General features: G+C 24.4%; 1 protein-coding gene and 2 non-coding genes across 3 annotated transcripts; 1 reads left to right on the forward strand and 2 right to left on the reverse strand.

Moving 5' to 3' along the window:
* Window positions 1-334: 334 nt before the first annotated feature.
* Window positions 335-455, reverse strand: LOC114934815 (5S ribosomal RNA). Its single transcript, XR_003820355.1, has one exon. It is a non-coding gene; the product is annotated as a 5S ribosomal RNA (ribosomal RNA).
* A 212-nt stretch (window positions 456-667) lies between these two features.
* On the forward strand, window positions 668-788 carry LOC114934817 (5S ribosomal RNA). The gene has a single exon (XR_014925575.1). It is a non-coding gene; the product is annotated as a 5S ribosomal RNA (ribosomal RNA).
* Window positions 789-5,741: 4,953 nt separating this feature from the next.
* Window positions 5,742-11,982, reverse strand: nbs (nibrin). Its single transcript, XM_029311322.2, has 9 exons — window positions 11,819-11,982; window positions 11,218-11,354; window positions 10,887-11,032; window positions 10,464-10,626; window positions 9,735-9,990; window positions 9,247-9,387; window positions 7,331-8,556; window positions 7,117-7,206; window positions 5,742-6,561 (listed from the first exon to the last, which is right to left on the reverse strand). The coding sequence occupies exons 1-9, from the start codon at window positions 11,841-11,843 to the stop codon at window positions 6,508-6,510; spliced, it is 2,238 nt and encodes a 745-aa protein (XP_029167155.2). The 5' UTR covers window positions 11,844-11,982; the 3' UTR covers window positions 5,742-6,507.
* Window positions 11,983-12,221: the final 239 nt, after the last annotated feature.

A 12,221-nucleotide genomic window follows, 5' to 3' on the forward strand; every position in this document is an offset into this window, starting at 1 on the left:
ATTAAATAATGGAATACATTTTAAAATCTGGCATGCAATGAACTGCATATGCATTAGTAAATTATGTATATGTATGCAACAAATATAATTATTTTCAATTATCTGTTTTATATTAATAAAATAAGTATGAATAAAATTAATCAAAATTACACTGTTTAGCACAATATAAAATATAAAATATAAAATTTAAACAAATTAATTAAAATTTATTTTAAGAATATATTGCAAGCCTATTAAAATAAAGTTTGAAATATAAAAATAAAATAATAAAATATAAAAGAAAATCTATATATAAAAAGTATGTACAATTTAAAACAAAAACAGAAAAAAAAAGTGCCAACAGTACATGGTGTTCCCAAGCGGTCACCCATCTAAGTACTGACCACGCTCAACGTTGCTTAACTTCAGTGATCGGACGAGAACTGGTGCTTGAACAACGTGATATGACCGTTGACGAAAAGAGGGCCTTTAATTGCTGGAGAAATAATGTGTATAATTTGAAAATTTTTAGATTATTGTCATTAAAATATTTCTTTCTTAATAATCACTTCGAGAGTTTTTACTATCAATGTAATGTATTTTTTAGAAAGGGATGCCCTAATAACAATAACCTAAACATTTTCAAATTATAAATACTATTTTCTCAGCAATTGAAGACGCTATTTTCGTCAACGGTCATATCACGTTGTTCAAGCACCAGTTCTCGTCCGATCACTGAAGTTAAGCAACGTTGAGCGTGGTCAGTACTTAGATGGGTGACCGCTTGGGAACACCATGTACTGTTGGCACCTCTTTTTTTGTTTTTGTTTTAAATTGTACATATTTTTTATATATAGATTTTCTCTTATATTTTATTATTTTATTTTTATATTTCAAACGTTATTTTGATAGGCCTGCAATATATTCTTAAAATAAATTTTAATTAATTTGTTTAAATTTTATATTTTATATTGTGCTAAACAGTACAATTTTGATTAATTTTATTCATACTTATTTTATTTTTATTTAATTTTTAATTTATTTTTTTTTTTTTTTTCAATTTGTATTTATTTTTTAATTTTTATTTTTTTAGTTTTCAATTTCTCATTATTTGTAAATACGGTTACATTATTATTAGAAAATAAAATGAAGACCTCTATTTTTGATTACATATATTTATATAGCTTATCTTAAACGCTTTTCAAAATACTATAATAAAGTTTTTTCATTAAGTATTTTTTGAGACTTGAAAGATACAAGTGTTCTTTGACATAAAATACAAAAAATCTTGTAAAACATTCAGTTTTTGATATAATCTTATTTTAATATTTTTATGCAAAGAATAATGAGATCAATTGGTGTAAAGAAAATATGTAATTGCTTTTAAGAATAAAATATGTTGCGAAAATTGTATATACATTTTCTTCAAAATAATTATGCATTTTCTTTACATCAATTAATTTGTCTATTTATTTTAGCATAAAAATGTTAAGATAAGATTATATATCAAAAATTAAATATATTTTACTAGATATTTTGGTTTATGTCAAAAAGATACTATTAACTTCAAGCATTATAAATCGAAAAGCACTGAATAAAAAAATATTTTATTGTAGTATTTTGTAAAGCAAGAGATTTTCATTTAAAAAATTCAAACTATATTTTATATAGCCTTAATAATTTTTTTATAGTCATACTAATATTACTATTTAATGTGTCACTTAAAGTCCTATAACTACATTTTTTCAAAAAGTTTTTGTTTTTGAGATATTTGACTGTTGTAAAATTTTTCGGACACCTTAACAAATGCATACATATACTTATATGTGTGTGTATAAATAAATATAACAATATATAATTTGTACATTATATTTTAACAAGGTGGGATAAGTTAATGATTTTTTAAAACTAAGTTAAGTTAAAGTTAGTTGCTTATAAAATTAATTTAGTTAAGTTAAAAGTTCGCATAAACAAAAAATTAACTCGGTGAAAGTTAAGTTAAGATTGAATTAACTGAAGTTAAATCAAAAGTTAATTTTTAAAAACACTATTTACATTACATTAGAATTTTGTTTGTTAATTCTTTTAAAATTTATAATAACAAATAACAAAGAAATTTTGATTTTTATATAAAAACATATATTTTTTGATAATTACAATTGATGATAAATAAACATAAAAATTTATATTTTAATTTAAAAATAATACGTTTACACAACTTATCAAAAATCAATAATGGTATTCAAAGTTAAAAAAAAATTTAACTTAAGAAAAAAGTTAATAAGTTTAAGGTGAAAAATAACTAGTTAAAGTTAAAAATTAATATATTTTAAATTAACTGAGCTAAGTTAAAAATTATTAATTTTTGAATTTTTTTTATTTTTAACTACCCGGAAAAAATTTTTTTATATACATATATTTATGCAGAATTATATACAATTATACAGAACTATACATAAATGTGCAGAAATATGTATAATTATAAATGGCACAAAGTATAAGATATTATACATATTTATATATAATTATATCTAACTCTTTCGTCATGTATAAATATGCATATAATTATAACTAGTTATTACCCAATCCTGTATTTTAATATCTATATACATTATAAAAAATTATATTGACATGCCATTAAACATCAAAATGTTGACGTCGAATGACGTCATACGCTTGCTAATCTGAGAGAAATTTGGTATAACATAATTTAACGTAATAAATATCTGGCGATATGCACAAATACGATTGATTTACAATGCATCGCAAAAAGTAAAAACTATATATATATATATCTACACGATGCATATATGTACATTAACGATGCAATTGCAGACAATGAATTAGGAGATGGGAGAGTAAACCACAGGCATAAATGTAAAAACGTCACGACGCCGCCTTTCGTGTCATCTTTCGCCGAATAGTCGGAGATTTTGATAGAATGCATTTTAATGCGAAATTTGCATAATCGCTTGAATTCACGTGCGGATCGTACGTGATGCAGCTGAATAAAGAACCTGAACCAAAGTGAAGCTTTCTTCCACCACATTCGTTTCCACCGACCCCCCTACAAAAACTCTCTCGATTATCTTTTCCAAGTTATTCTTTCATTAGAAAAATATAGAGCGTCGACTTTGATTTTATAGATCCGGAATTGTTGGAATTTATACTTCTAACAACAAACTAAATAACTATGCACAAACTTCCCAAGTAGCAAATTATAATTAACCGACGTCATTGAATGTCAAAATAACGTTATTTTGTGACGTTTAGTGACGTCATTCGACGTTAATATTTTTTTTTAATTATACTGTGTGATTATTATTGAAAAATACTGGAGAATTAAAATTTTAAATAGATACGTAATACATATAAATAAAAATATAATTTTTTCATATATATATATATATAACACATATATATTTTTTGTACGAAGTGATTCATTAATTTTAATTGCCCCGAATATTTCGAATAAAATAGAAGACAGAAAAACGTTACATATCAAAGTTTGTAACATCGAGGGGGACATAAGATATAATGGCATTATTTTAGTTTAACCTTATCTCGAAAGCTTTCCAAAGCACTATAATAAAATATTATTCTATTAAGTATTTTTTGAGTTATGCAAAATATTTTGTAAAACATTTGGTTTTCGATAATCTTACCTATTAATATTTTTATGCACAGAATAATGAGGCCAATTAAGGTAATTAAAAAGATTAGGTAGATTGTCGAAAACTGAATATATTTTATAAAATATTTTGTATTTTATGTTAAAAAATTGTGAACTTTAAATCTTATAACTCAAGAAGTACTTATAAAAGAAATATATTTTATTATTATATTAATAAATATAGTGTTTTGAAAACCTTTTGAGAGATACTACAAGGATATGCATTAAAAAAGTAGGGATTTCCATGTTTTGGAAAGCTCTCGAGATAAACTATACAAAAATTTAAAAAAAATATTTCAAAGTTATTGTAAAACATGATTCGATAAATATGAAAAACGTTTCATATAATAGTTTCATGACTTTAAACGGATATAATATGGTATCATATTAGTTTGATCTTGGATAATCGTTTGAAGATCACGTGGAGGTCATCTCCAATTTCTTAAGTATAGTTAACTAAAAACGTTTCATATAAAAGTTTCATGATTTTGAGGGAAATATAAGATGGTATCATTAGTTTGACCTTGGATAATTGTTTGAAGGTCACGTAAAGGTCATCTCCAATTTCGTTAACTCTATAGTTAAGAAATTGAAATTGAAATTTTTAGATGAAACGTTTTTTCGTACCTTTCATATATTTTTCGAAATATTTGTCTGGAACGATTAAAACAATGAATCACCTTAATTGTATAAATGTATAATTAGTATCGCGATGTCTCACAATAATTTTAAAATATTACTTATTTTCTTTTTTTATTCCTATCTTCTTCTATATAACAATAACTTCTATTTTTGCCACAAGTGTCGATCAATCGCAAAACATCGATTTGTTTACCACTGCGCTGATGTTTTGAAAATAGTGACAAAAGCTTCATTTAGTGACTACATGACATGATTCACTGTCGCATTCGAAAATAACAGTTATCAAACTTTATATAGACGAGACTGCTTTCAAACATCGGTATAGGTTTTAAATATAGGATATAGATATAGATTTTCAAAATACATACTTTTGTGTAATTTTTTCGCATTTAAGTTTCGTGTATTTATTCAAATAAAAAAATCACAGACAAGAGAATTCAAAATTATAAATTATTTCGTTTTTGCGATCTCTTTACAAATAATAATTTTATTTTTTTCTTTTACACAGATACTTAGAATCTCTCAAATATATTTCATTCAATGCTTAGTTCTTCGATTATTTAAATATAATTCGAATTGAGAACGTGCAACAATTAAAACAATTGGAGCAATTTAATAAATAATTACTTTATGAATAATAAAACTATACTTTAAAAATCTAACACGCTAAATAAACATTACTCATTAATCGATTGCAACTCAATTTTGCAAACGCAAAATTGGAAATTTTATTTATTATCTAATTTATTTTGTAAATAATCTATTTTGTAAATAATTTAAAAAATAAATGATTTTTAGAATTAACAAAACATTTTAAGAATATTCTATTTTAGTAAAAGACGTTTATACGATAACAAACTTGGGGTTTTGAAATATTTTCTTAATAAAAATTTCTTAAAAATAAAAGAAAATTTTTTTAATAAAAGATAAAATTATTTTCTAATTGTTTATTATTTATTTCATATTTTGATTTCTTTATAAATTCTTTTATAAATTAATACAAAATATTCTAATAATTGATATGTGATAATTCATAATATTTTCTAATTATTAATATAATTTATTCGAAAAAAATTATATATATACAATATATATATATATATATATATATATATATATATATATATATGTATATATTGCATACTATTTTTATTTTCCCTCCTATTTCTTAATTTAAATATTTCAAGGCGTGCTTTATACTCTATTCAAGACAAACGGTTTATGGCTCATATGCCTTCATTTTATTACGACAGAATTTATGATGATACGGTTTCGATATTTAAATTGGCTTATCGCCATTTCCCGTAACAATAATTAATTTAAGTTAAAAAAAAATAGAAGTTGAGTGAGACAAAAAATTATTTTCAAAATTTATAATTAATCAGTAAAACCAAATATTATTTTATGTAAAAATACATTTTTTTACAAAAGTTAAAACAACTGTAGGTTCAAGAATCAAAGTATAATGTCTTCTTTCGCATAACTTTTTATAAAGTTAATACATGACTTTTATAAAATTAAATTTTTTTTTTATATTAAGCATTACATATAAAGATATCACAAAAGAGGAACAAAAGTATATATGTTAGTTGTTATATACATATATTACTTATTTTCAGAAAAGAACTTAATATAAATTTAAAACTAATATAAATTTAACTTAATATAAATTTAATATAAATTAAAAATATTTATTCAAAACGACCTAACTGACCAATATACAAGATAAAGTCGCACAACTTTTCGGCCCTACGTCACGGGCCCTTATCAAGTGTCTGTTAAATAAAATTACATTATACATAAAAAAAACTAAAGACTAAAATCCGCGATCGCACACGAGGTGCTGACAAAGACGTCTTGTATATTAGCCAGTTAGGGGGGGGTCGTTTTGAATAAATATTTTTGATTTTTAATTATCACTGGCGAATTCAATGTATTAAAAGAGTTTTTTAATATAAATTTATTTTTAAAGTAATAAATTCAATTTTTATATATTATTTGCATTATGCATTTTAAATGTTTATATAATCTGATTTTAATAGAGATACATTTTTGCCATTTATAATATGTTAACAATATGTAATACCAAACCAAATGTAATACAAATATAAATTTTGAAAATACATTATTTAAATATTTTTAAAGAAATGTCCTCAATTATTTTAATATCTCTAGTATTAAATTCTTTCGTTGTGAAAAATTACGTCCTTGAATCATAAAACGAAGTCGTCCGCCTTCAGTATCTTCTTAGGAATCATAATGGACTTCTAAATTAATTTAAAAATTATTAAATCCTCTTACATAGATTACTTTATATTATACATATATTAACAAAACGGAGTATATAGAGTATTCCATTTTAATCAATCAAATCTAAAAGTTTTTTTATTTTTGATGGTACAACCATGATCGTTATTGAGTTTTTTCTAAAGGACGCTTTTCAAGGCAATTAATTTATAAAAAAATAGTGATTCCATTTAAAAACATAAATGACCTTCAAATGACCTTGAAATACACTATTTGGAGAAAAGTCTGTAAAACCATCTTCTGTCCCCCTTCAAATCAAACAACTTTTGTCTGAAACATTTTGTTGCGCAATCAAAAAAGAAAAATTTTGGAAGGTGATCGATTAAAATGGAACATCCTGTATAGCAATTCTATACATATACATATATGCGCGCGCATATAAAGAAAGTCAAAATATATATATATATATATATATATATATATATATACATAAATAATATTGCATTAGTACATATTTAATAATATAAATATATTTTATAATCTTAAGTATATTGTAAAATAAGATTTTTACAAACCTTTCTAAATCTTTTGCCACATGGTGTATCTTTTCTCAGTATTTCGTCCGTAAATTCTTTGTTTACATATCTTTCATACCAATTAGCTACCTATAAACATTATATTTTATCACATATTTTTTAAAGATTCTAGCCTTCAATTATTATTAATTTTTAATTATTATTTTATTATTATTATTATTATTATTATTATTTCAATTATGATTAAACTTACTGGTTTTTGAGGCTTTTCCTTTCTCTTATCCTTCTGTTGTATTTTATTTTCTTTTACATTTTGATCTTCCCGATTTCTTTCGGATTTGCCGGCTGAATCTAATTTTGAGTCTTTCAATGAATTCTGCGATTCTTCAACTGTAAAGCAATATTTTCCCGATGTACTTTTTTCCTTCTGTCGGTGTATATACATTTCATTATTATCAATTTTCTCTATCGATACAATTCGTGGACGTTCCAAGTTTTTAGATTCTTCCAATCTCGTATTTTCAGATTTATCATGATTATCATTTAAATTATCGTTTTCAACGCTTAAATTTTCTTTACAATTTTTCTCAGAAGTCAAACTATTATCTTTGTTCATAAACGTATTTTCGAATTGCTGAAGTTTGTATTTATTTTCTTCCGACATATTTTTCCTTTTATTATTTCTTCCAAGAATGGAATTATTTTCCTTCTCTTGCAATTTAATATTTTTTTCTTTGTCCACGACAAGATTGCTTACAATATTTTCTTCCTTAGATTTTAAAGCGTCGAAAATAATGCAAGCTTGCTTATTATTACTTTTGTCTTCAGAAAAACTATTATTCACACTTTCTTCTGAAGAACAGCAACTCTCGGGAATGATTTGAGCTTGTTTAATGATCTTTTTACATACAATATCACTCGCAAAATTATTCTTATTGTTATTAGAAATATTATTTTGGCTTTCATCAAAACAATTAATATTTTTCAAATTACTTTCGCCGGTTTGAATTTTCATCGCAGTGTCATCTGTACTAATCGTTGTATTACTTTGCTCATTTTCGTCAGAAAGACGACTTTTTTTCGAAATATGCGAACTTATTTGGGAATCACAAGTTTCGGGAATTATTTTACGTTTGCTTTCTCTATTATTCTGCTCGTCTCTTATTGCAATATCGCTCTTCTTAGCGTTATATGTATCTCTTTCTTCGCTTTTCTTCGCAACAACATTATTACTTGGAGAATCACAAGTTTCAGGAATAATATCCCTTTCAATTTGCCTTTTAGCAGGATTATCAACAATGTCCTGCGTATCATCGGCTATTATTAAGTCAGACGGAGAAAACATTTGCGTCTTTAATTTTACAAACGTAGCAAAGTCGAATTTGGGATTACAATACATTTCTTTGGTGCAATGTAGAATTGCGAGAGGAATTTCTGTATCAGAAACTAGTCTACGTTTGATAGCTCGCAACTTGTTATCTGTAATATTAAAAAATTATTATTATTACTATTATTATTATTATTATTATTATATACAGGATGATTTATTTTAATCGTTCCAGACAAATATTTCGCAAACTATGAGAGATACGAAAAAATGTTTCAAACAGAAGTTTTTTGACTTCGAGGGAGACATAAGAAGGTGTCATTGTGTGTGATTTGACCTTGTATAATCATTTAAAGGTCATGCAAAGGTCACCTTCAATTTCTGAATGAAATTTATTATTTTTCATCACATATTCTTGTAGCTTATCTGGAGAGCATTCCAAGACACTATATTAAAGTATTTTTCTCTTCAGTACTTTTTGAGTTAATAACTCAAAAAGTATTTAAGAGAAAAATATTTCATTATGGTGATTTGGAACGCTCTCGAGATAAGCTACAAGAATATGCGATAAAAAATAATAGGTTCCATTTAAGAAATTGAAAGTGATCTTTACATGACCTTCAAATGATTATATAAAGTCGAACTAATGACACCATCTTACATCCCTCTCAAAGTCAAAAAAACTTTTGTTTAAAACATTTTTTGTATCTCTCATAGTTTGCGAAATATTTGCCTGGGGCGATTAAAATAAATCACCCTGTATATTAATTTAACGTTTTATTCTATTCACGATTTTTATTTTCTGTCTCAATTCTTTCTTATAATAATATCCAAATACTCACAAATGATTGGGTAATCAACTGCAAACACTTGAGTTAGTTGCGAGGAATCATTAGCAGGCTGTTGTATAACAATAGCATTTTTTGCTGTGAGATCTCGAGGAGTCAAAGGTCTCTTTGTAGGATACACACATGACTTGCCACCTAAAATATATATAATAATATAAAATAATATAAAATAAGAATTATAAAAATAATAATATAAAATATATATAATATACAGATAATAATTCCACTTTTAAATGTTTATATATAAATAAAAATGAGAAAATATTAAGCATGGTAATAAAAGTATAAACATCAAAAATTAAGTTGATAAAAAAGAAAACTTTTTTAAAACGTAATTTTATTACAAAATATAGAAAAAATTAAGATATGTCTAACACACACGTTATATTACGATATATTATGTTGTTCATATATTTTTTCTTATATGTATATGCAAAATTTTATTTTTGCATGCAAAATTCAAAATTAATAGTATTTATTACCTGCCGCAGCAATTAACTGCGCATATGTGAAATATTGCTTCGTACAAAAATGTACAAAGGACAGGCCCTTGAATAGTGTTTTACGTTCTTTATTCGGTAGAAAAAATCTCGGACAAACTTTCAACCAATCCTCTTTTACACTCGGTAGAAAATCTTCAATTTTTGGCAGTTCTTTGGCTTCTTTGATAGCTATATTGACTGCTTCCCAATACATAATTGTGACGATAGACTTAGCAGAGGCCAATGCACAAGCTAACTAAACATAATATAAATGTAAGTATAAATTAATAAGGAAATTTGTTGTTTCCCCAACTTGTGTTATAAAAGTCTTGTAATTTTTTGCTGAATAGAAATCACATAATACAGAATTAAAACTAAAACTTACAAAATAATATCATTAGAAATAACAAAAATGTCAAATTTGTTTTTTAATTTATATTAATATTAATTTTATATTTTTTAATTTATATTAATATTTTTTAAATGTATGCCTTTTAACTATACAACAAATTTAGTTGTATAAATAATAAAATTATACTTTTGTATACTAAATTTTTTAGCCTATAAAAATTCTTTAAATTCTATTGCTCAAAAAATACATGATATAAGAATTTACAAACCAGAATTATAAATAATACAAATAATAACAGGATGCATTCTGAAAAAATCCTGTTAAATTATAATTTTCAGTAATTAAAAAGATCTATGCAAAATTATAGAAAATTTTACTTTTGTGGTAAATAGAACACTTTTAGCTACTGTCAAGTGTGTGCAGGAATTGTCCCAAGTTTCAGATAAGCTTCCCCCTAAATAATCCACAATATTTCTCAATCTCTCTGTATCCTCTTCATTTAAACCAGATTTTACAATCACAAATAAATGGCACATTACTCTGCAAAAGAAAGTTGTTATAAAAATTAATCAATTAGATTAAAAACAAATATTATATTATAAATTATTAAATAAAAAATAAATATATATTATAAAGAAAAATTAAGTATAGTTTTAAATATTATGTAATAACTGCTTAACTTATTGCATACAACAAATTGTACATGTGTATATAATTTGTTATAAAAAAAAGAACATACATAAAAGTTTATAAACGTAAATAAAAAACCATATAAAAAAATACTGTTTTACAACTCTTACACAAAAGTATACTTCTGGCCAAATTGCACTACATCACCAGGTCTCAAAGTAAATTTGTCATTTCCAGATAGTTTTTTCTTCTCCTTATCTCTTGCAACAACTGTTCCATTTTTTGATACATTGCTGATAACGCAATTATATTGTGTCTAAAAAAATGTAACATTTTTAGGCTATATTACAAAATTCAGGAATACTGGAATTTATAATATATGTAATGTGAGCTACAGATTTATGGTAATTTGATAGTGAATATTTTGGAACGCAACCTCAATAATGATATTTTTCTAAAAAAATAGAAATTGAAGCGGATTATTCATAAGAATAGATTTACTCCAGGTTCCACAGAATTCGATTCCACAGAAATCACTGCATGGAGTTCACTAATTGCGGCATCTCTCACCAATTTGATGTCACTCTGTGATTTGCCAAAAGATTTCTTCTGATTTGGCAAGATGTAGATGCAAAGACCTGTGAAAATAAATTATCATGTTTCAACATTGTTATTAATTGATAAATGCATTGCAATAATCATTATAAGATGACTCATTATAAAGATGACTCATTATAAGATAAATCATTATAAAATTGTAAAAAAAAAACAGAGTTAGAATCTTTCAAATTGCACACACACACACACACATATATATATATATATATATTAAAATTTTAATTAATTTATCATTTAATTATCCTTTACAAAACTAAAAAATTTATGTTTATTATTTGATTCATTATATACATACATATTTGCTTGTTTCTTCAGTTTTAAGAATAGAAACTTAATTAATAATTATTAAATAAAAGTAAAATAATAATAAAAATAAATAAATATTAATTAAAAAATGTAGATTTCAATCAAATATATAAAATATAACCTATCAAAATACAGAAAATTTAAAAATATATTTTTTTATTCCCAACCACAAATTTACCTTCATTTGATTTAAGACACCACATGTTGAATATAATTTAATTTGTGTCCGCAGTGTTAATTAAGTATAAAAATAGAAACTATTGATATTTGAATTTTGTGGAACACTCTCTTTCGAAACATCGTCGACTGTCCGCGAAATACACATTAAGCCCCGTCCACAATAGGCGATTTAAGCCCTAAGCCTTAAGAAATTGACCAATCACAAGCCATAACGCGAAAATTTAAAAATATTTAAAATATTTTATATTTATACATAGAGTATTTTCTAAATAAGCACAAAATTTAACTCAAATAAGTTACTCGTCCTGTACCTTTTGTCATCATGTTTAAAAGCAATAATTTTACATTATATAAAATAACATACATTTTTTTTAAATAATTTAAATGCTAAGATTTATAAA

The sequence above is a fragment of the Nylanderia fulva genome, unplaced genomic scaffold (assembly GCF_048542155.1).
Source record: "Nylanderia fulva isolate GAGA-0341 unplaced genomic scaffold, ASM4854215v1 Scaffold43, whole genome shotgun sequence".
NCBI classification, from domain to species: Eukaryota; Metazoa; Arthropoda; class Insecta; order Hymenoptera; family Formicidae; genus Nylanderia; species Nylanderia fulva.

Excerpts from the sequence above, each read along its gene's own strand:
- nbs (XM_029311322.2), bottom strand. The coding sequence starts at position 11,843 with ATGTGGTGTCTTAAATCAAATGAAG. Across the intron at positions 10,627-10,886 it reads GGCCAGAAGTATACTTTTGT|AGTAATGTGCCATTTATTTG; the intron begins GTAAGAGTTGTA and ends TTTCTTTTGCAG. Across the intron at positions 6,562-7,116 it reads GTGGCAAAAGATTTAGAAAG|AAGTCCATTATGATTCCTAA; the intron begins GTTTGTAAAAAT and ends AAATTAATTTAG.